Genomic DNA, 26,741 nt, shown 5'->3' on the forward strand with positions numbered 1-26,741 from the left:
GCCTTCTCGTTAATTACGTTACAAATGCTTTTTTGTTGCATGAGGTCTAGTCTCCAGACAACAATGCAATACTGATAGTCGAAACGATTCACACATCAGTATGACGCCAATGAGTTGTTTGAAATTGTAATGAATACTAATACGTTGGTCCTGCACCATGGCGTCGTGGTCTAAGACATCCTGCCAGGGACTCGCGTTACGGAATGCGCGCTGGTTCGAGTCCTTATGGGGAAAGACATTTTCTCATGAAATTTCGGCTAGTGTATGGGTCTGGTGCCACCTGCATCGTGATGCACTTGGGGAGCTATGATAGGTAGTGAAATCTGGTTACGAAAGCCAGTTATAACGGCTGGTGGGATCATCATGCTAACTACACAATACCTCTATTCCGGTTGGATGATCGTCCACCTCTGCTTCGGCATGTGAATGTGAGGCCGGTAGCTGGCTGGTCGGTCATGGTTCTTCATAGGCTATCGTCCCTCGGATTAATAATATGTCGCTCCCAGTGGTCTAGAGGTAAAGCTCTCTCTTCTAGACCGAAGCAAGAGTTAAGGTTCAAACCCAGTTGGGGTCGGGGGGGGGGGGATTTTTTAGGGCGCAAAAAATCTGGAGCGCAAGTTCTTCGGGAGGGACTTTAAGCTGTGTAGTCTATGTCAGAGTTTCCGGCACATTAAATACCTCAAAACCTATATTAGGGGCCTCTGGACCAAATTTCTCTTTTCTCGCGTCCTAGTAATCCTTCATTGCATACTAGATGACATTTGAAGCGATGAGCTCACCACTTGTTCTTCCGCCTCCTGCTGCCAAATAAGTGTGACTAAATTCCTCGTAGGTACTGAAACCTGCGTCAGGGAGTACCTATGTTCCGGCATCGGAACGATGATTTAAATACATCCATAGAGTTTTGTTTATTTTAAAGCAACTATTGAACTCACTGAAATAGTATTGCCATTCATTGCAGCATAAATAGGCTACCTTATTGTAGGCGGCCTTCTTTGAAAGGAAACCATAGGGAAACCTGTGCGACGACAATGTATACAGAGGACGATAGTCTGTAGAAACATAGAACAAATTTTAAAAGAAAAGGCACATGTCAAGAGTCAGACGTGACACAATCACGTGATCATGACATGGGCAAAGATTAGCCAATCAGCCAGTGTTCTAAGGCGTGAGAAGTTTGATCCATTGTTGTTCATTAGTGAGCTACTGATACAGACTTCAACATTGTTATTCGTACAATATAATTCAATTTGCTCAATGAAAATAATTTTTTATTAGGCATGATCACTGAACAAATTGAAATATATTGTATGAGTAGCAATTACTAATTGAATGAGTGGTTTGCATGTGTAATTATTTAATAAAGATACAGTGTTGTAAACATAATATACTATTATATGTATTATTATATGTATTAATATTGGTAAACAATTCCATAAAACATTTCATCATCACTATGTTAATTGTCAGACTACATTTTAGCCTTATAATGTTATAATAACGGATATTGTAATGTAAGTCTAATAGTATTTCAATATATTCATAGTACGTTGCTTATTTTTTCCGTAAAAACCTATAAATTCCTAAATGGAAGTTTTAAAATCCTAAAAAAATGAGTCCGCACCTGTGGAGTAACGGTCGGTGCGCCTGGCCGCGAAACCAGGTGGCCCGGGTTCGAATCACGGTCGGGGCAGGTACCTGGTTGGGGTTTTTTCCGGGGTTTTCCCTCAACCCAATACGAGCAAATGCTGGGTAACTTTCGGTGCTGGACCCCGGACTCATTTCACTGGCATAATCACCTTCATTTCATTCAGACGCTAAATAACCTAGATGTTAATACAGCGTCGTAAAAAAACCCCTAAAAATGCTAAGGCATGGGTTGAAAAACCTGATTTTAGTTATTTAAAATCTAAAAATTCGGGGCTTGGTCATGTGTATTACAATATTCATATTTATAACTCCGCACTTCTCTCGGAATATTCGTATTCTATGATAATATAATAAATAGCACACAGGAAATAAATTTGATATCTGTTTAAGACACAGGCCTAAGTACTATTGTGAACATATAGTTAAAATTTAGTTGGTTTTAATAAAGAGAATATATAATATCAATTGCTGAAAAAAGGATGATGGAGAATAAATGGAATAAGTGTGTCTGTGGAGTAAATAATATTTCTGTCGTAATAAAACTGGTCCACAATAAACCGGAACTTAAACGAGAACGAGAACGGAAATATTGGTAAAATAAATGTATTTAAATTCCAGCATTCACAGTTAACTTTCACATTCCCGTTCCCTGTGCTCTAGTGAGCTTTCCATTAATTGTGAATGCTCACATTTAAATACATTTATTTTAATAATGTTTTCGTTCTCGTTGTCGTTTCCGTTCTGATTTATTGTGGACCAGCCTTTACTGCTGTCTTGAGTTTAATTTATTTAAAATTGTTAGTCCTGCTGAACCCAGTCGTTGTGCACTCATTGAAGAAAAATACATTATTAGCAGCACATACTTTATATTTATTTAATTAAAATACACATTTGTTTAATACAGTTTTATAAACGAAAAGTGATTACGAAAGTAAGTCAGAAAGTAAGGTTCCAAATTGGAATACACCTTGTCATGTCGCTAGTTCAGTGATAAATTCGTTTTATTGGTTGTTATTTCCTAAAGGCACTCTAGAGTAATAGCAATTTTTCATGGCAAGGCAGAAACTTCTCTTATGTATACATTTAACCGATTGCAGCCCTATGAAGCATTGATAATTAATCTTGTCGTAAAAGCCTTGTTTATTTCACATGTATTGGTAATTTGTTTAATTTGTGTCAAATGTCTCATCATTTGTCAGGTTGTTCGATGCCATTTTAGTAATCATGGAGGCATGGAGTGCATAGCATCGTGCTTTCGTTGTCGAGACATTTTCCAAGAATGGTGATTCTGTTGTCAAAACTCTGCCTCTCTTTTGTCTCCATTTTGACGTTAGCTGCCACGGAACTGTTCCTAGCCGCAATGCCATATTGAAATGGGTAGAAAACTTGAGATTAACAGCTTCAGGTTCCAATAAGAAATCACCAAGACATGTTCAAAGTGTACGGACGCCAGAAAACATTGAGCGAGTAAGAGAGACTTTTATGAGGAGTCCAATCAATCTGTTGGACGGCAGGCTGCAGTGCTGGGACTTCCACATCGTTCTTTATGGCGAACCTTACATTTAGATCTCAAATTTCATCTTCATGATTGTTCAACAATTAAATGTCCAACATAAGATATTCACTGAGAGAATACTCGACATTTTGACAGACGAAATTGTTGTTTTCATGAGTGACGAGGCGAATTTCCATTGAATGGTTGCGTAAAAAAAAAAAAGAAAAAAAAAAACAAAATTTCAGGTACTGAGTACCTGATAAATCCTAAAGAAATCACTGCCATTGCCTAAGAAATTGCTAACATTGATGATGAAATCTTGGAAAGAGCGACACGTAACTTCAGGGAGAGACTTGAAGAGTGCATGGAAAAGCATTGACTACTACATTTGTGGGATGTAATTTTCAAGAAAGCTTAAGTGTATGTACCAATATAAAAATGGCATACATAGCCAGTTTTTGGGAAGTAATAAATTTGTTCCGATTTATATATCCACTATGTTATTTCCATTTGAAAAACTGTCAACTCCTCTTCCGCACCTTGTACGTAAGACTAATAATTTTTTATTTAAAAATAATTTTCATATTAGAAAGTGGTCCTATTTTTCTGACTTCCCTTCATAACTTCCTAAGGTGACCATTAATATAAAAATCACATCTTATTATTAATTGAATTTTTATTGTTATTACTAATATTATTATACAGTGCGATTGTCCACGTAGTTCCCACATGTTGACTCCCTGCATGCGGTAATATAGGACAGACATGCAGAACTGGGCGACAGATGTGACAGACGTCACCAGCCGGAATACGTCACTCATCCCTTCCTTTAACTCCACACGTCATTGACATAATAGGGTAGAGGGGATTTGTATTCAGTGTCTAGTGCTACATGGTTGCAGATGAGTCACGGAGACGTCATTCTATACCGATGGACTGTGGAAGGGAAACCAAAGCTTTCTCTCTCTCCCAGTTCTGCATCCCTGGTGTTGTAGCCGAGACTATACTATGCACTCACTTCCAACTCCACAATGTGCAGCTACAAATCCTAGTGAAACGTGGTTGTCGGGTGCAGTTATGTGGTCAGATGACTCATGTGATAACAGCAAGCGACTGACGATTTGTTATTGCAAGCGAATATTTATTATTTTGATATCTTAGCAGAATCTGTCTCTGCATACCAAGCAGTCCTTGGCTTTCATCAGTCTATGTTTGTTTTTCATAACTCATACATGTATTCTTGTTGTAATGAATGACTTTTCGTCTAACTACTGAACAGCCTATTTTCGTGTGTTGCAAGTTCTTTAAGTACGAATCTGCAGGAAGAGTTAGAAATGGTTTCGTGAACAATTTCTCAGAGTGCGAGTTCCAATGTGTTCCGAGATTAATTAACTAGTGAATAAATCCAAAATGACAGATTCTGTACTAAATAAAACGTAGAAAAATCCTACACTGTTAATGCATGAAAAGCTTCTGGACATCCATGAACGCATTGAGCAATCTCCTACAAAATTCTTAAGAAACTTGCACAGCAAGCCAACATTTCTTATTGTTCTACTCAGAGAGCAACCAAAAAGCAAAATTTTGGCTTTATAAAGTGACTGAAATGCAGAGTGATCAGACTTTCAGACTTTCTGTTTCTTTTTTTTTTGGAGACATTTTCTAGAAAAAGTATAAAATACCGAAAAATCCAAAACTGACTGGTATGTCACTAGTTATTACATAGGCCTATTGACAGACTGCTAAATCATACTTCAGTAAATAAAATATCTAATTACAATGTAAGGTGACTGTCAACTTCCTGGTAAAGATGTCAGCCTCCTGGTATAAAAAAAACCAGAAGGTTGACATTTTGCACTATTTTATTTTATTGCGAGGCCATGAATGCAGGGTTGGCAGATGTCCCGATTTTCATATAAAAGTCCCAGCTCTGTTTCGATTCGAGACAGAATGCAAAAAGTCCCTCCTTCAGAAAATCAACGTTACTTGTATAATTTTATTGTTACCTGGTAACTATTTTGTCCTAGGCCTAAATAATTACAACAAATTTAAATTAATTTTGTTAACAATGTAGGTTTTCATTTTGAAAAGAAAAACGGATATTTTGGCAAGTGTAAGGTTTGTAACAGCTAATTCAGTGGTGAATATATTTCTAAACATTTAAAAAGAGTTATTCATCACAAATGCATGGCAAAGAGAATAGAAAAGAGCTCATTGATTAAAGTTCACGTTAACACTTTGTTTGTTAAAAACATAAAATTACTTAGTCATAGGTTAAAAAGTGTTGAAATTTTAAAAAAGGTGTATACCTTCGACAGATGGTCTGTTTCGACGTTATGTCACGTCTTCTTCAGTATCTCCTGAACTATGGTGATATTGAATTCTGCGATGTGCATTTGTCGATAGTAGGAGTGGGGGTGTGTTGCTCTTATGGTGGGGGCTGGTTGTTTGTGTGTTATGACGTATCATGACGTCAACTGGAGGTATATACCTTTTTTAAAATTTTAACACTTTTTAACGTATGACTAAGTAATTTTATGTTTTTAGAAAAAAGCTTGATGAAAATGCTAAAGTTCAGTAATAAATATGTAGGAAGATGAATCTCACTTCCGTGTTTGATGTTTCTCCCCAATTGCACATCTGCTTCAGTATTAAGAACTTCAGAAGTAAAAAGTACCTACCTAGGAAGCAAAAACATCCCTATATATTTTTTTTCCAGGAGGCTGACATTTAAAACTCTGGACAAACTTCACAAATACACAAGAAAAGTGTAAATGTGTAAAATATTTGAAGAGTCCACTGCAAGAATGATGGATGTCACTTTCTTGTTGAAAATGAACCAAGACTGTCAATGCATAGCTTAAGACATATAGAATGTACATAGGGAGTTATATAGCATTAACACTAATCCAGTAATAATTGGAAAATCTCAGTTAAGCTCTGAGCGCTAAGCATTTCAAACTTTCATTTGCTTCTCCTGCAAAATGTATTCCAAATGATATCCATCATTCTTGCAGTGGACTCTTTATTTTATAGACATCCAATATTACACTTTTAAGTGTGGTATACATTTCGAGATAGCGGACAGATAATTAACAAGAAAAGTTATCGTGTGTCTTCAGTCAGTAAACAAGAACATCACCTCATGTTACAATGTTTTTGTCTACGCTAATAGAGAAGTGTTACGTCAGATTCATTTTTTGTAAATTCCATTCATTAATAATTGCTGTTCTTCTGTTCCGTGCATTGTATAGTTGGAGCTTCTTTTTTCTCTGTGCAAATCTCGGCTCATGCACAACTGCTTGCCAGAAATCAGCGTGGGAACTATGTGTACACTGTACAACCATAAGAATCGCACTGTATAAATATAACATTTCTTTGCATTTGAACAATTATTTTCTAAGTGCCTTGAAAACTTTGCAGACTCATTATTGATTTGACATTTTTGTTAATTTTGCATAATTTCCAAATGAAACTACCAACAAAACAATTTCATTATTATATACAAACGAAAATTTATGTTAACAATCACAATAGAATATTAAATAATGTTTACTTGTAATTTTTTTATTTTGTTTTGTATTGTGGTGTTGCAAAGTACATTTCCTAGGCAGTTTAAGTTTTTATATGCACTGAGCAAGCATAACTGAAATAGTTAATATTTGAAATACATTCAGCAAATTACAATGATTTCAGTTGTTCCACATATCACAATCATTATGTGGTGGGTGTTGGTGAAAAACAAGGAATGTCCATTTTTAGCATTGTATAGGTGACAACTGGGCCTAAAGAACTGTCGAATCACAAAAAATTTAAAATTGGGCATGTCCGTGTAAGGTAACGTTAAACATTTGGTAATACACTGGTTGAAAACCAGAAATGTTCAGGTATTAAAACTTTTCCCCCCCCTCCCCCAGTAATGATGTTATGTGACATTCCCTGTTCCCCCCCCCCCCCCCGACACCCATCATGTACAATACCAATGATTTCGTGGATTATACACATAATATAAAATACATGTAGGTTGTAAACTATAAACATATCGAAATTTTGACATGATACAGATCATATTTCTAAACACAAAAGTGCTACAGCAGTTTTTCGTAATTTTAGTAATTTGTCTGCAGTTATCGGTAATTTGTGAATCCAATATTTTCATTACCGTAAGGTAACAGTTTAAGGCAAAAGACATTTGAATGCATCATACTTAAAAAGACCAACAATATTTATGACAGGCTAAAATTTTTATTTATTTATTTATTTTTTTTTGTTTGTGTGTGTGTATGCGTGTGGTGTATGTGATTTAAAAGAAATAATTAATAGAAGTAAATAACAATATACCGGTATGTGTAAGAGATTATAAAATAATTGATTAAATGGCGATCTTACTCGTGTTAATTATGTAAGCATGTGCGGCTTACAGCTGTTTCGGTGCTATTCGACACCATCCTCAGAGCCTACTAGATATCTGCGCTATCTCAACTTCACTGCCTGTTGTGTGGGTGCGTTCGTGTGTGTGTTCTGAAATTGATCTGTGTGTTGAGAATTTGATTGGGGTGTGTTTTAGTGTGTCTGTATGTTTCATATTGTTCTAGTGTGTTTAGTTTTTGGTTTTTGGGTTGTATGTGTAGGATTTCCATGTCTGTATTTATGTTATTATATGTGTGGTTAGCATTAGTTATGTGTTCGGCATATGTAGATGTATTGTGTCCTCTAGTTATTGCTTTAATGTGTTCTTTGTATCGAGTTTGGAATGATCTGCCTGTCTGTCCAATGTAGAAACTGTCACAACTATTGCATTTGAGTTTGTATACGCCTGTGTGGTTGTATTTATAGTTGCGACACTTTCTACATTGGACAGACAGGCAGATCATTCCAAACTTGATACAAAGAACACATTAAAGCAATAACCAGAGCACACAATACATCTACACATGCCGAACACATAACTAATGCTAACCACACATACAATAACATAAATACAGACATGGAAATCCTACACATACAACCCAAAAACCAAAAACTCAACACACTAGAACAATATGAAATATACAGGCACACTAAAACACACCCCAATCAAATTATCAACACACAGATCAATTTCAGAACACACACACTATTTGACACAACTCTTCATCACACGAATGCACCCACACAACAGGCAGCGAAGTTGAGATAGCGCCGAGATCTAGTAGGCTGTGAGGATGATGTTGAATAGCACCGAAACAGCTGTAAGCCGCAAATGCTTACATAATTAACACGAGTAAGATCGCCATTTAATCAATTATTTATATTCAAATGTTAAAAGTAGTGTACAAAAGTTTCAACATGGATTATAAAATTTTATTACGCCTACCAGTACCAGTACCAGTATCATATTTTAAACTTCCTAATGAAAAAAAAAGGTTTATTATACTTTATTTTGTTTAAGAACATGCCATCATCTACAATATTTTTGTTACCGGTACCTACCGGTTTGCCATTTACACTCTATATATGATAATTACAATAGGAATATAGAAGTCGTTGGCAGTCTTAAATGTAAATTAATATACGTATAAAATACCTTACTCAATAAAAAGTGTATATATAGTATAACAAACTACATTGACAACTACAACTACATTACTTCAAGAAGTAAGTTATTAAAATAAGTCAAAGTATTTCACAGTTTTGCTTATATTTACTTATAAGTTTTAACTAACAATGTAATAAATAAGATTGATTACATTCTAAGTCAGTGGTCTTCAAATTTCAACCAGGGAGAGTGTGTGCAGACAAACACAGAAACAAATTTTTAGATCAGTGACATTTTAAATTCAGTATGCATGTTTGAAATATAAAATTCACCCATCTAATCTCATCAGTGAGAGAAATGACGTTTTGCTTTGTGAAATATTCCAGAGTGTACGATGTTCTAGCAATGGTTAAGCATTCCCACAAGTGTTCATAAGTTGTATTCTGGATCTGAAACTGTTCTTCACGAACTTCTTTGGACAACATACTTTCACACATATATGTCGACGAGATAAATATTGTCAGCATATATTTTGAAAACTTGCGCAAGTTATAAAATTTATATTACTGTAGCATGATGTTAAAATGTAAAATATTTTTCGAAGGCATGTTACGTCACATTAGTTTTACTAAATAGTTAATAAAAAATTACAAGTTGGAGGGATTTTCTGTGATTTATCCAAAGTATTTGACTGTATAAATCATAAAATACTGCTAGATAAATTAGATTATTATGGAATTAAAGGTGTTGCACACCAATGGTTTCACTCATATCTCATAGATAGGAAACAGAAAGTTGAAATCAATACAACTGTAAAATCTACATCGACATGGGGAACTATTAATAATGGAATTCCTCAAGGATCAATATTAGGTCCCCTACTTTTTCTAGTGTTTATAAATGATCTTGCCCCCCTAATAAAAGATGTAGGTCATTCCATATTATTTGCAGATTACACAAGTATAATAATTACAGCCAATAACTCCAACACATTCCAATCTTCAACAGAGGAAATTCTCTTCAAAATATGTGACTGGTTCTCAGTCAATAAATTAGTATTAAATTGTAACAAAACTAACATAATTCAATTTAAATCCTGTCCAAATTCAACCTCGCAAATTTCTAGCGCAATAATTAACGATAGATCCCTATTAGAAACAACAACAACCAAATTTCTTGGCTTAAAAATCGATAATGTGTTAAATTGGAAAAATCATATTAAAGAATTTACCCCCAAACTAAATTCAGCATGTTTTGCTATTAGATCTATGCAAAAGATAGTAAATATCAATACCTTAAAAACAATATACTTTGCATACTTTCACTCGGTAATGAGTTTTGGAATAATATTCTGGGGAAATTCCGCAGATAGTAACAGTATATTCCTATTACAAAAAAGAGTAATTAGAATAATAGTAGGTGGCAAATCTAGGACTATTTTAAAAAAACTACAAATAATGCCCATGGCTTGTCAGTATATCTTTTCATTAATAAATCTTCCTCTTATGTAATCGTGAAAACTTTGTAACTAATTCAACAGTTCATAGCAAAAATATAAGTCAAAAAAATGACTTTCATACTCCATCGGCAAGTCTATTGTGCTATCAAAAAGGAGTGTGTTATATGGCAGTAAAGATTTTTAATAGGCTCCCTATCGATATAAAAATGAAACTCAAAACATAAGATTATTTAGGGCCAAATTAAAGAAGTACCTAATTTCTTATGCCTTCTATTCTGTAGGTGAATTCATGACATTCAATAACACTTCATGAAGTTGAAACTAAAACTTTGTGTTGTACTAGTAGACTACATTGTAAATCTCTTCTGTATATATTTCATCTAGACTGTGACTATAAATTAAGACTTTATAATAGTATTAAGTTTTTTGATTTGTTCCATATTCTAGCTGTGAAGCAATGTATGAATACCATGGAATGTTAATAAATACAATATAATACAATTCCTTTTTCCGTATTTACATTTTCAAAATATGTACACGTTCACACACTAAATAATTATGTAATCACTGCAGAATACAACAAAACGTAAGAGAATAAATTGCACTTATTCTTAGCTGACTCACTGCGTGGCTTTACTGTCGGCTGTGAAGGATATACTGGCACAGCTAATATGTGTGTATTGGTCAGCCTCCCAACCTGCAGGGAATCCTCACAAATGCAAGAAGTGGTAGTAGTAGGAAGACCTGTTGTTGGTCGGCCATCAGAAACACTTGGAACACTTGCTAGCACTCACTATACTATATGTTCTTCAACCCACCGTCTTTCATTGCACTCTTCTTCAAGATCAACCACAGAAAAGTGGAAAGTCCTGTAGTTTTCCTTAGAGCCAACTTTCACACTGCATTCTTTCAGTTTGTTACGGAAACGAGCAGAAATGAACGTAAGAAAAATATTTGCTCTATGAAGGTGATTTAGAGAAAGTGGAAACAGTGTTCCAAATGCATGTAATGAATGTCAGATACATTCTTTGACTACACAGACTGTAGAATTTTTGGAATTGGACTAGTCTATTAAATAAAATCTTAATTTTCATCAAAACCTCTCCATGAAACATTGATACTGTTGAGGAAACCTTAGAAATCGCTTACCTACATCAGTGCTGGACAGATAACAGAATGTGATTGAAGTGAAGGTATGGTAGAAAAGGACTGGCCACATTCGTGGCAAAGAAAAGAATTCTTTCTGACTGTCTTATTAGATACATGGGATTCCATGTGTTTCTGAAGTAATTCAATACGAGAGAACCTCCATTTGCAAACTGTGCATGAGTAAGATTTCAGTATATGTGACTCTTCATGTTTAGTTAATAGTCTAGGCATTGTAAAACTCGTGTGACATATACGACATTGAAAAGGTTTGGAATTACTCTGAAATTCACTCTCAAAAAGATTTAGTTTCTTGGCATGGAAATGTAAGGTGTCTGCATATTCTTTTACATCCTGGTCAGTGTCGGTATTTTGAACAGTTTCTTCAGGGTTTTTAGATTTCTTTGCCTGTGAATGCGAAGTATTTGCATTTTCTCTTACACATTGGTCAGTGTTGATATTTTGAATAGTTTCTTTAGGTTCATATTTCTCTGCTTTTGAATGTGCTTTACCTGCATTCTCTCTTATGTACTGGTCAATGTAAATATTTTGGACAATTTTTTCAAGTTTTGCAGATTTCTTTACCTGTGAATGCGAAGTATTTGCATTTTCTCTTACACACCAGTCAGTGTTCATATTTTGAATAGTTTCATTACGTTCTTCATATTTATATTCTTGTAAATGTGATGTACCCGCATTTTCTTTTACATACTGGTCAATGTTGATATTTTGAATAGTTTCTTTAGGCTCATATTTCTCTGTTCGTGAATGTTGTATACCTGCATTTCCTCTTATGTACTGGTCAATGTTGAAATTTTGAACAGTTTCCTTCTCTGGCTGTGAATGCGAAATATTTGCAATTTCTCCTTCACAGCGGTCAATGTTGATATTTTGAGCAATTTCTTGTGATTCTGCAGATTTCTCTGGCTGTAAATGCAAAGCATTTGCATTTTCTGTTACATACTGGTCAATGTTGATATTTTGAACAATTTCATCAGGTTTTGCAGATTTCTCTGCCTGTAAATGCAAAATATTTTCATTTTCTCTTATATACTGGTCATTGTTGATATTTTGAACAATTTCATCAGGTTTTGCAGATTTCTCTGCCTGTAAATTCAAAGTATTTGCATTTTCTCTTATATACTGGTCAATGTTGAAATTTTGAACAATTTCCTTCTCTAGCTGTGAATGCGAAGTATTTGCAATTTCTCCTTCACAGTGGTCAATGTTGATATTTTGAGCAATTTCTTGTGATTCTGCAGATTTCTCTGGCTGTAAATGCAGAGTATTTGCATTTTCTGTTACATACTGGTCAATGTTGATATTTTGAACAATTTCATCAGGTTTTGCAGATTTCTCTTCCTGTAAATGCAAAATATTTTCATTTTCTCTTATATACTGGTCATTGTTGATATTTTGAACAATTTCATCAGGTTTTGCAGATTTCTCGGCCTGTAAATGCAAAGTATTTGCATTTTCTCTTACATACTGGTCAATGTTGATATTCTGAATAATATCATTAGATTCTACAGATTTCTCAACTTCTGAATGTGTTGTACCTGCATTTTCTCTTATATACAGGTCAATGTTGGCATTTGGAACAATTTCTTTACACTTTGCAGTTTTCTGTGCATGTGAATGTAAAGTACTTGCATTTCCTCTTAAACACCGGCCAATGTTGATATTTTGAACAGTTTCTGTAGATTTAGCAGATTTCCGAGATGTCGAAGGTCTAATTGTTTTGCAGATATGGTACATTTTTTTCTGTAAAGTTTTGAATTTTTTTCTACAAAACCAGCATGATTCTTCCTGTGAGTCAGAATGACGACGGATGGCAGAAAAATTTATGCATCTGTGGCCAAGTAAAGCACTCAAATCGTTTTGGAAATATTTATGACAAAGAAAACATTTCAATGGAAGAAAACTTGACTGAATTTTTATTCTTTTACTCCCCCTCTCTGCAACCTGTTCTGTATCACTGCAAGCAACATCAGAGGAATCTGAGTGTGACAGCATAGAGGCACTGTTTTCCTGACAATGATGGACTGCCAGTTCTGATATTGCATTAAATGTCATATGACAATACTGGCAAACCATAGGAGAAATTGCATTTGTCTTTACATTTTCTTCTAGCATGTTTCTAAAGATGTCATTTTCTTCCTCTAGAATATTTTGATTGAAATTCTCTGACTCTACAATATTTTCAATGATATTCCTCCCTTCTCCTGTAATAGAAACTGGGATGCTAGCTTCAAAATCACAAGATCGGTTACTCTCAATTGAATCAAACTGTGATACCGGTACCGATACAGAGGCCTGAGGACTTGTTAGGTCTAAATTCTTGCCTGTTTGCTGACCTACAGCAGATAAAGAATCGCAAAACTGATCACCACTGTTTGACAACAGAGAATCAACCATGTTTTGGGCTGGTAATTTTGAATGTCTACTAAAATCATTCATACCTTCATCTTTTGAAGAAAAAAAGCTTATATTATGATTAGAAGTCATATTGTATATAATAAAGAAAAGTCCGTCTTCATCTGATGTATTTAATTCTGTTGAAATATCACTGAGATATCGCCTTCTTCTTGTATCTTCTCACTGATGTTGGCAGATCTTTTGCTGTTTCCCGTTGTTTGCAGAAAACCTGTTGAAAACAGAGAGAGCCAACGTAATAATGTTTTCTATACTGTTCAGCCTATTTTTATTTACTAATATACTGTGTTTATTTTCGTATATTGCACACTTTTTTTAAATCGACTTACAAAAGTGGGGTGCACGTCGTAAGTGAAGTTTTTAAGTTAGGTCATGTTGAAATGGAAATTTCTTCCAGACGCGCACTGAATTCCATGTATATTTGCTTTTACTCATTAATACCGTAATTCTTAATTTCTCCATATTTATCAGTATACCGGGTGAGGCATTTAAAACAGGCTACTTGAATAGTACGGCCATTTGTAGTGACAGAAGACAAATCTCAGACAAAACTTGTGTGGCGTGAAGGGGGACATATTGTGGTATAGATATTTGTTTGATAGGTGCAGATGGAGGGGAGATACGGAAATCAACTTCATTATTTTAAATGGATTGATATGATTTATTATTTAGTATTTAATAGTGCGTTTGAAGACGTATACAAAAACTGTGTTTTAGATTAAGACCTAAAAATAAGATTGACGAGGACATGATTTGTAAAAATCTATATGGTGAATAAATTACTACTACTACTACTACTACTACTACTACTACTACTACTACTACTACTACTACTACTGCTGCTGCTGCTGCTGCTGCTGCTGCTACTCTTGACTTTTGGCATGGTTGAATCAAGATCGTCGCCAATACTCAGGCCATAATACAGAAACAAAGATGGCCGCCGCTGCAGTCCATGTATTTTCATATACGGTACATGGATAATTATATATTTATCCATGTACGGTAATTATACAGACGGTTCCGCCATATCCTTACGTCAAAAAGTTATATTTTTGGTATTTATTAAGTTGAATTACTAAATTGTGTCTTAAACAAACGTCCAGCGTTAATTTATGAAAAGGCAGCTATGGCGGATATCTAAATCATTTCCTTCTCCCACACTCGCTGCGTGTTCCCCTCTGTGCATTCCCCGACGTCGATCACCAATCAGAATCTATGTCTTAACCGAACTTGGCAGTACTAGGCCGCTATTATCGGGACTCTCATTGGATTGCGTTGTTTACTTCCGCTTCAACCGTACACGTCTGGTCAAAATATCTGTCCTCCATTTTCCGCACATGCTCACATAATTTCCTCTATTTTTCGGGGGAACATTCATCCTTGAGTTCATGATCAAACAATATTACTCACGTAAAGACATGTCAATACTCTGATTATAACTTAAACACACAGCACTATTACTAGTATTCATTCATTTATTTTATACTATCACTTCACTTCACTTTGACGCGGCTGTACTCGCCATGAACAAGAACTGTGGGAGGGGAGGTTAGCGCATGCGCGTTACAACTGCATTTACAAAGTGGTACCCCTTATAGATACAATTTCAAAGGCGAGACAACAAGATAAGTACGGTACGAGTAGAAACACATTGCTATAATGTTAGAACTTGACAATGCAAACGCAGCCTGAAAATAGTTTCCAATATCAACCCTGAACTTCATATAATTAGTAAATGCAAACGTTCACTAATATTTGTTGGGCATACAAAAGAATAACACAGACCCAAAAACAAAATTAAACAAGGTCAGCCAATATTACTACTAATAGGTATACAGCTACTGCTGCAGTTATTACTATTACAACGGTACCACTGCTACTGCTAATAATAATAATAATAATAATAATAATAATAATAATAATAATAATAATAATAATAATAATAATATATAATGCGCTTATACAGTATTTTATATTTTAAATAGATGAATGTTGACATAACACAGTGGTTCCCAACCTTTTTTGACCGACGACACACTTTACTGAATGCCCAAGATATCGCGACACACTTATTTGTTTTTATTAATAATAACATAAGAATAACAACCATGCTTTTATTCTGGAGAAAAATGTGGTGGAACTCTGTGTAGAATATTTTATAGCGGATGGAGAGATAAGTATTGTTCACTGCACGGAAATTTGGTCGTTTTTAACCTCTTTCCCCTTCCCCCAACTAAGCCTTTCAAAGTCTAAGTGGAATTTAAAGAAAAATTAGTATATTAAAAAATAAAAACAGTTATTCACATATATTTGGGTTTCATGATGAAAAATGCAACAAAAAGTGCCGGAACTTTGTGACGCATTTACCATAAGTGATCTGCTATTAACTCCTTCAGACATTCTTTTTCGTTTTCAGCAAGTCGATTTTCAAAACTCTCAACTAAGGAAAAGGGCAATAATTTGCCTCCTATAACCGGAGACTCCCAAAACTTTAGGGTTTTGCAAAATTCTTGAATTTTGTTTCTGGCTGAAATAATAGTTTCTGTTTTGTGTTGCATGCTTGTACCGTCATTGAAGTAGTTCAGTCTCTCGAAAATTTCGGCAAAATCTGCTAGTTTCGCTCAAAAATTATCTTCCAAAAGTTTAGCATACTTTGGCTTTTCGTCCTCAAAAAAAGAAAAGAAGAAGAAGAGCTCGTCTTGAAGCTCTACCACTCGCTTCATTGATTTACCCCTAGAAAGCTACATGAGAATGATTAGCTACTTTTCAAATGTTTTTTCTTAGTTTATTTGGCACTTGATAAAACATTTCCGCATATGAGACACTCGGGATTTTGTTTACTTTTCATCCCTACGCCACGTAAAACCATATTGGAAGTAGTCATCGCTTTATCTTACGAAACGCAGTACATTTTGGCACCAGAATGAGGTGATACGGCCGTCACCACGCTCCGACCATCTTTTACTCCCCAGTACTCAATAAATTCACAAGAAGATGAGTGGACCCTTGGGGTCGTTCTGGAAGATTTTGCAAAGAGAAAAATCCCGCCACCGGGATTAAGCCCGGGACCTTCCTGGGCGCCTGACTTCAAGCATAATTACGAGAAAAATGACGATTTCTCCAAGTGTCACGTAATCTGAGAATATTTCAATTTCATATAAAATGTCGACTTATATGTTCCTGTGAAAGGTATGAGAAGTCACAATCTTTCCTACAACACACATTGTAAATTTCTTCCCCCGATATTTAAAACTGCATTTCTGGATTCACTCATACGTGCTACATGCCCTGCTCATCTCAAACGTCTGGATTTAATGTTCCTAATTATGTCAGGTGAAGAATACAATGCTTGCAGTTCTGCGTTGTGTAACTTTCTCCATTCTCCTGTAACTTCATCCCTCTTAGCCCCAAATATTTTCCTAAGCACCTTATTGTCAAACACCCTTAACATTTTTTTCCTCTCTCAAAGTGTGAGTCCAAGTTTAACAACCATACAGAGTAACGGTACCGTAATATAACTGTTTTATAAATTCTAACTTTCAGCTTTTTTGAGAGCAGACTGGATGACAAAAGCTCGACTGAATAATAACAGGCATTTCTCATATTTATTCTGCGTTTAATTTCCTCCCGAGTGTCATTTATATTCGTTACTTTGCTCCATGATATTTGAATTTTTTCACTTCTTCAAAGGATACATTTCCAATTTTTATATTTCCATTTCGTACAATATTCTGGTCACGAGACATAATCATATACTTACTTACTTACTTACAAATGGCTTTTAAGGAACCCGAAGGTTCATTGCCGCCCTCACATAAGCCCGCCAGCGGTCCCTATCCTGTGCAAGATAAATCCAGTCTCTATCATCATACCCAACCTCCCTCAAATCCATTTTAATATTATCCTCCCATCTACGTCTCGGCCTCCCTGAAGGTCTTTTTCCCTCCGGTCTCCCAACTAACACTCTATATGCATTTCTGGATTCGCCCATACGTGCTACATGCCCTGCCCATCTCAAACGTCTGGATTTAATGTTCCTAATTATGTCAGGTGAAGAATACAATGCGTGCAGTTCTGTGTTGTGTAACTTTCTCCATTCTCCTGTAACTTCATCCCTTTTAGCCCCAAATATTTTCCTAAGCACCTTATTCTCAAACACCCTGAACCTATGTTCCTCTGTCAGAGTGAGAGTCCAAGTTTCACAACCATACAGAAGAACCGGTAATATAACTGTTTTATAAATTCTAACTTTCAGATTTTTGGACAGCAGACTGGATGATATGAGCTTCTCAACCGAATAATAACACGCATTTCCCATATTTATTCTGCGTTTAATTTCCTCCCGAGTGTCATTTATATTTGTTACTGTTGCTCCAAGATATTTGAATTTTTCCACCTCTTCGAAGGATAAATCTCCAATTTTTATATTTCCATTTCGTACAATATTCTGGTCACGAGACATAATCATATACTTTGTCTTTTCGGGATTTACTTCCAAACCGATCGCTCTACTTGCTTCAAGTAAAATTTCCGTGTTTTCCCTAATCGTTTGTGTATTTTCTCCTAACATATTCACGTCATCCGCATAGACAAGAAGCTGATGTAACCCGTTCAATTCCAAACCCTGCCTGTTATCCTGAACTTTCCTAATGGCATATTCAAGCGCGAAGTTAAAAAGTAAAGGTGATAGTGCATCTCCCTGCTTTAGCCCGCAGTGAATTGGAAAAGCATCAGATAGAAACTGACCTATACGGACTCTGCTGTATGTTTCACATAATCATGTACTTCGGTATATGTATGGTAAGACTTTCCTGTGTTAAATTTCAACGTATCTCGTTTACATGTTTCGACCTATTTATGGACCATCTTCAGAACTGGTCGTTGTTGGTCTTGGCGCCACTTGTTCTGTTTCCTGTGAGGGTGTGTTCCTGTGGTATAGTGTAGAGTCAAAGAGTGTGTGTGTTTTGAAGTTGAGATGTGTGTTGAGACTCTTTGACTCTACACTATGCCACAGGAACACACCCTCACAGGAAACAGAACAAGTGGCGCCAAGACCAACAACGACCAGTTCTGAAGATGACCCATAAATAGGTCGAAACATGTAAACGAGGTACGTTGAAATTTAACACAAGAAAGTCTTACCATACATATACCGAAGAGATACAGTGTTAAAAGTTGTGTAATCAAGATGTATAATCATATACTTTATATTTTCGGGATTTACTTCCAAACCTATCTAAACTTGCTTCAAGTAAAATTGCAGTGTTTTCCCTAATAGTTTTTGGATTTTTTCCTAACATATTCACGTCATCCGATGTGATCTATTTACTTTATGATTATAATCTGTATAATTACAAATTATTTAACTTAAAGGTTCCTGAAAAGACTCTTCAGACAATTGCATCAACCATTTTAAAATATTCATTGAACATCATCAATCACCATCTCTATTAATCTTTATAATATTCAATGTATAGCCTATTATTTATTTTCAATAAATTTTTATCGTTTTGATAGCTACCACATCTTGTTGCAGAATATTTTAATTTCATTATGTATTTTTTTAACATTAATTTACATTTTATTTTTTGTTCATTTGAATTGATTAGGATGCCGATATTTTAAATCCAAGATTTGGACGGCTGTCATTTCGATTGTTTCTCTTATTGTGCTAAATTATCATTATTGGGTACTCACTGTCATTGCGCTCTATATAGCAATGCAGAAACGTCGACACTCTGGGAAGAAAAATAAAACGTGTACCTCCGATTAAAAACAACACAAGCCACAAAATAAATTAAATTCAAATACAAAGGATGTAATGAACCACCTCAAAATGCGGATATCGTCACAGACAGTAACAAAATTCTTCACCGACCTCACTGGTAGAGATACTGAATGAATGTGGAAAAGGCGTTTTTATTACACCCCCACACGCTCACACACAAAGCTATTTGGCTTAGTATTTTCCGTCGCCAAGTAACGAATGACGTCACGCCTTCTAAGAAAAGAAAAAGATAGGACGTTTCAAAATTTGTTTATTTATTTTTCTATTTTATATGTATTTTTCCCTCAAACTGAGTGTAAATGCATGATACACTATAGAGGAGTACCGGTACTACAATGCGTCTACACTCTATGTCCCAACGAAGTGACAAAATATAAATTTTAAGAAGGTGAAGGAAAGATTACGGGAAGAGCGTCAAAACTGTTAATAGAAATACAAAGAGAGATAAGGGCTATTCCATATGAAATCGATCAGTAAAAAACTTCGCATTTTTTTATACTCTAATTTTTTCCCAACTTATACAAGGTGCTGAGGGGAGTGCATTTTAAGAAATATACTGTCGAACGTCAAACTGTTTTCGTATTATTGAGCGACAAATTTAGCGTATTTTATAAAAACAAGCTTCTTTCAGCGCTCAGAACTCTGGAACCATTTACTGCAGAACATTGAACGAGAGCTTATTTTGAAGCTGACATTTTGGTAGGTTATGTTAAGAAGTAATCCTTATTTTTATTGTACACAGAGAGACAGATAATCTGATTTTACTTACTTTGAGGCTTTTTGGCCATTTGTAAAAATGTAAAAAAAAATATTGAGAAAAAACCTTGCATTATTAAGAGGGATTCGGCATTGTTTGCTTAGTGGTACGGCAATAAGTTTCGAGGGTATTATATAAATTATTTTCACACGCCTAGACTTGAACGGCGCAGTACCGCACGCACTGGCCGAGAGATGATGATAAGCGAGCGTTGGGCGTCATTTTATTCCCGTGTTTATGAAAACTTGTGATAAAGCTAGCCCAGCTATGCGCTGCTAGACGACACATCACGTGTTTGTCTCCTGGCCTTGCTTGTCTCGGCTAGCTCCCGTCTCACAGTCAGCTGGTTAGTTCACGCGCGTACTATTTATTTTCTTTATTTGATATTTTCAATACTTTCTTATCAACATACCATCAGTAAAAATATGTTTATTTGTACTTTCAATGCGGAATCTAACTATATATTTTTAAAATATTTTTTTCCTAGCCAAAGGCGTCTTAATGAGGAAAAATCTAAATTTCTCCATTTCCATAAAAAGTAAGAAAATCTGTTTATATGTCAATATAAACTTTAATTTCTCAGCATCAAAATAGACCATGCTTTTGATCATTGGGTGAAAGGGTTTCGGAGCTACAACAGTTTAAAGTTGCTAATTTTATGAAAATACGATAAATTTAAATATATTCTATGAAGTTCTGATGCCTCAAACTTTGCACAAAGCATTGTATCACAGTTCTCTACGTACAAAAAAAGTTTCATTGTATTTAGAAATTGTAAGGCCAATTTTCTCTGTATTTCGCTCGATTTGAGATGTTCATTGTATTTAGAAATTGTAAGGTCAATTTTCTCTATATTTCGGTCGATTTGAGATGGAATAGCTCATATAAAGGAGAGGGTAAAACAATCATAAACGGCGATCTTAGTTTACAAATATCTTCTCTGTGTATTATATTCATATGTGAGGCCTCGCCGTCCTCATTGACTAATCAAGACTAGTGAGGTTCAAGTAAGAGCAGTTCCTAAAAGGCTAATTTGGCCGTCTCTTCAGTGTTGCCAACTAATACTAGATATCACCAAAGAGAGTAAAATCACAATGCCATGTATAATAATAATAATAATAATAATAATAATAATTAGTGCTGTCGATCGATCAAAATATTTAATCGATTAACTATTTGAATTTAATCGATTAATCAATAGATTAATCGAGTTTTGATCGAGTTGAAAAAATGTTTTAATATACTGTAATACACAATTATTGTTAAATTTAACTTGTGTTCGGTGGTAAACATAAGTATTAAATATTGTATATCTGTATATATATTCTATCGTTATATTACACAAAACAACTATTTTAATTACTTACCAACATATTTATTATGAGGCTTATAATTTATTGTGCCAGTTTCTCCGGGAATTTTTGAGACAAATATAAATAACAAAAAGTATGAAGACTCACCTAGTCAATACTGCTTCATCCATGATATTAAACATGCCAGTGCATTCACATGCTCCGAATTAAATGCCGTTCTACGTTTAGTAACAATTTTTCCTGCATCACTAAACACGAAAACTTTTTTTCTGTCAAGCACTTCTCCACGATCGTTCCATTTAAATCCAAACGTTTCACCGAGTTTACCTCTCAAATTCTCATATGACATAATGGAGTTTACACTTTTCACAGACCACAGAAAACTGATTTTTTTTCTTTATCAAACTAAACACATAACCGTCATATACAAACTCAGTACAGAAACTGCAAACAACTGCAAAAGTACAGCGGTCGAAACAAAAGACCGGCCTCTATTGTAATCCGAATTACCAGATTTTAGAAAAAGAAGAAGATAGTTACGATCTCAATTGCACACAGTGTAGAATGGCTATTTTTATAAGGAATGAGGGGGACGAATACCAGAAGAGTATGTATTTCATATGCTAGGAAGATGAATTGACAACAAGTTGGAAGTTTTCTTGGAAAACCATAAAACTTAATAAGGGTTTCGCATTATGTTTCAACTTTCAATAGAGATAGACTAGGTCACTGTGCTCATATCGCCATCTCTTTCTGAAGTGTTTGTGCAAAGATTTTCCCTACACTACCTGGTTTACAGTTAAAAATAACAGTACTATTGTGCTTTTAAGTAAGCAATTTCCGAGAGAGAAATATTGACGAAATTTTTAGTATGAGTTTGTATTAACAAAATAATAATTAATATCAACTACAACCGATTAATTTTAATCGACTCGATTATTCGATTAAATATTTTTGATCGATTAATCTTACAACAGAAATTGATCGATTAATCGATTAAATTCCCATAATAATAATAATAATAATAATAATAATACTAATAATAATAATAATAATAATAATAATAATAATAATTCCTTCCCAGGAACCCGTAAAGAGACTTGGCGTATATGGGGGCGGAGTCTATCTGTGCTGGAGTGTGTTGCGGGCAGCATCAGCTCGAGGCCGCTAAGGAGTAAGATGCTCGTGGTATAGTGTTTAGATAGAAATGATCCCCTTCCTGCAAGAGATTGGTAGCTTCGTTCAACCAATGCCTCCCCCAGAGCAGTCTCTTCCTAGCCCTCCCACATACCACTTGCGCAGAGATCTTGTTTCGTCTTTCTACTCCACAGACACCTGGGATGGACCATACTACTACTACTACTACTACTACTACTACTTACTACTAATATTATTAATAATAATACCACTACTACTAAGCCTATTACTACTACTACTACTAATATTAATAATAATACCACTACTACTAAGCCTATTGCTGCTACTACTACTACTACTACTACTACTACTACTACTAATATTAATAATAATAATACCACTACTACTAAGCCTATTACTACTACTAATAATAATAATAATAATACCACTACTACTAAGCCTATTACTACTACTACTACTACTACTACTACTACTACTACTACTACTACTACTAATAATAATAATAATATTAATAATAATAATAATAAATGCTAAGTTAAGAGAGAAAATGGATGTTACAAAAGATATTAAAGTGACAGTGACAGAAGAAATGCAGCTAAGATGGTATGGGTATGTTATGAGAAGAAAATAGATTAAACAGAGAAACTCTAATTTGGAATCCAGAAGTAAGGAAGAGAGGTAGAACGCAACCTACATGGGCATAGGAAATGAATATTATGCAGAAAAGAAACTTCACAGATGAAGACTAATCCCACGGGATGACAAATTTATGTGGGGAATGTGTTGAAAAATAGCTCAACAATTACTGTATTTATTCCAATAAATCTTTCCATGAAATTGTGCTTTTTTTCTGTAAACGGCCTCAGGGAAACTTATTTTTACGCTCGAGTGGCCAAAATTTGTATAAGCACTTGTTTTGACATTACTAACATGGTGGAAGAAAACAAAATAACTTTTTTATCTGCCCCCATGAGAATGCTTGCTTGTTAGCCGTCATCTAACTTAACCTAACATTTAACTCGCAATATTTACGGAAATACTATAAAATATGCCGGCGGAGGGTAAAACACAGTGCAACACGATCCCCACGATGAGATATTACCACTAATATAATAAATACAGTAAATTCACTGTATAAATAGTATCGGTCAGGCCGCCATCTTCCTACAATAGCGGCCCTAGATTGCGGGAAAATGGCGTGGATGATTACTACATAATAATTACATAAATAATTATATGGAAAATATGAATTATATACCTTCAAATCCGTTCTGTGTATGCTTGAAAGATTTGGAAAGTAACTTATAGGTAACTGTTTTTACACCACACTGCTGGATTTCGTGCTGTTGCCATTGCACCTGAAGGATACTGCTGGACCTGCAAGCTCCGTTGTCAACGCAGACATTGCAAGAAATGACCCGCCCGCTTGCGCAGTGGACGGTAGTCGAGAGAAACAATAAACATTTTATTGTGCTGCATAGAAAAAAAAAACCGTCGTTGCCAGCGCTGTAGCACAACGCTGTAGCACAAAACCAAATAACTGTGAGACAAATTTAGACACAGCTTAAATACGTAACTATATGCTAGACAATATAAGCAGAAGCTACATTTGGTATTACAATTTATGAGAACTTTAAGCGTGGTCTTACCCAATTAAAATGCATAGAATAGCGCGTAAGATTATATATATATATATATATATATATATATATATATATATATATATATATATATATATGAAAGAAAAATTGAACCGTGGTGCATCTACACGGTTCAACTTTTCTTTCAACTTTAAGTATTCAAGCAATTCATGCAGAGTGAACGAAACGCTTTCAATTGTGTATGCTTTTTTTTTTTCTTACTAAAAATGAGAGCGCATGCAGCAATCGAAAGCTAACCATCGCCGGTGTGTATCCTGTGCGTATTTTGTTCAACAGTAGCATGTAGCGAGCAGCTGATTGTTTTAGATGGCCGTGAATAAACTGAAAATTGAATAATTTCAAGGGAAAAATTGTTCCGGGGCCGGGTATCGATCCCGGGACCTCTGGTTGAACGTACCAGCGCTCTTACCAACTGAGCTACCCGGGAACTCCACCCGACACCGTCTCAACCTTTCCCTTTATATCCACACAACTCGCGTGGGCTGACGAAACGCCAGAGACCCACATCGAGTGCACACAATCTCTGTGTGACTTGGAATTGTGGTTTTCTGTTAACGTACACAGTAACGTATATATTATGCAAATCTAGTCTTTTAGGTAATGCTCCCTGTAAAGCAGATTTGAATAATTTCAAGGGAAAAATTGTTCCGGGGCCGGGTATCGATCCCGGGACCTCTGGTTGAACGTACCAGCGCTCTTACCAACTGAGCTACCCGGGAACTCCACCCGAAACAGTCTCAACTTTTCCCTTTATATCCACACAACTCGCGTGGGCTGACGACACGCCAGAGACCCACATCGAGTGCACACAATCTCTGTGTGACTTGGAATTGTGGTTTTCTGTTAACGTACACAGTAACGTATATATTATGCAAATCTAGTCTTTCAGGTAAAGCTCCCTGTGAAGCAAATTTGAATAAACGGTGTCGGGTGGAGTTCCCGGGTAGCTCAGTTGGTAAGAGCGCTGGTACGTTCAACCAGAGGTCCCGGGATCGATACCCGGCCCCGGAACAATTTTTCCCTTGAAATTATTCAAATCTGCTTTACCTGAAAGACTAGATTTGCAAACTGAAAATTCTTTTGTTTGATGATGGTGGGTCTTTTAAGGGGTTAGGCATAGCTTACAGCAGTAAAATTTTTGGAAATATTCAATTTTTTTTTTCCTCCATTACTGTATCTTGTACAGTAATGAAAATTGGTATGTGTGAAACACTATCCTTCTGCTATATGAAAAAAAATTACAATTAAAAAAATATTTATATATTTTTTTCAAAATTCAAATTTCACTGTGCAGTGATGAAGTATTTCCCTCATAACTCCTAAACTTGTTAACTTTTTCATGTTCTCTCTCGTTTATTTTATTGCTGAAACTCATGTTTACAATATCATGCTCTTTCAACGACATTCCTTAATAAACAATATTTTTTTTTTATTTTGTGTTGGATATTTGACCATTTTTTAAAATGAATTTATTTTTTATCAGACAATCTATCAAAGGTAGAGAAGTGATTTTGCATCATATTGTAGATATGACATGCATAAATTACACACAAAAAATTTCATCACAAAATTTTGGATACTTTTTGAGTTATGAGGGAAACGCTTCATCACTGCACAGTGAATTTTGAATTTTGAAAAAAAAAATATAAATAAATTTTTTTAAATCGTAAAAATAATTATGTTTATCATATAGCAGAAGGACAGTGTTTTACACATACTAATTTTCATTATCGTACAAGATACAGTAAAGGAGGAAAAAAAAGTTGAATATTTCCAAATTTTACTCCTTTAAGATGTACCTAACCCCTTAAGCTGAAAATGGCGGCAAGTATGATTAGCTTTATTGAAGATTATCGATAAATGCCAACAAGACGAAGACCATGGAAGAAAAGTAAAGAAGGTAAACTTGCGAATACTAAATGAGGCAGTAGAGCAAGTGGACAGCTTCAAATACTGTACTTGGGGTGTACTATAAGCAGTAACATGAGCTGTTGCCAAGAAGTCAAAAGGAGAATAACAATGGCAAAGGAAGCTTTTAATAGAAAAAGGAGCATCTTCTGCGGATCTCTGGAGAAAGAACTAAAGAAGAGACTAGCGAAGTGCTTTGTGTGGGGTAGAAACATGGACATTACGACGAAATGAAGACAGGCAAAATAAGAAATGAAGTTCTGTTGGAAAGAGTAGGTGAAGAAAGAATGATGCCGAAACTGATCAGAAAGAGGAAAAGGAATTGGCTGGGTCACTGATTGAGAAGAAACTGCCTACACTGAAGGATATCAGATGATAGACGACATTAAGATATGTGGATCATACGCGAAGACTAAGAGGAAGGCAGAAAATAGGAAAGACTGGAGAATGCT

General features: G+C 35.2%; 1 protein-coding gene across 1 annotated transcript; it reads right to left on the minus strand.

The window, feature by feature from the left end:
• Positions 1-7,055: 7,055 nt before the first annotated feature.
• LOC138694937 (zinc finger protein 107-like) lies at positions 7,056-24,103 on the minus strand. The gene is made up of 2 exons (XM_069819143.1): positions 23,979-24,103; positions 7,056-13,915 (listed from the first exon to the last, which is right to left on the minus strand). Exon 2 carries the CDS (start codon positions 13,774-13,776, stop codon positions 11,272-11,274), a length of 2,505 nt encoding a protein of 834 aa, XP_069675244.1. The 5' UTR covers positions 13,777-13,915; positions 23,979-24,103; the 3' UTR covers positions 7,056-11,271.
• Between the last annotated feature and the right edge of the window lie 2,638 nt (positions 24,104-26,741).

This window comes from Periplaneta americana, chromosome 2 (genome assembly GCF_040183065.1).
Source record: "Periplaneta americana isolate PAMFEO1 chromosome 2, P.americana_PAMFEO1_priV1, whole genome shotgun sequence".
In the NCBI taxonomy this organism is placed as follows: Eukaryota; Metazoa; Arthropoda; class Insecta; order Blattodea; family Blattidae; genus Periplaneta; species Periplaneta americana.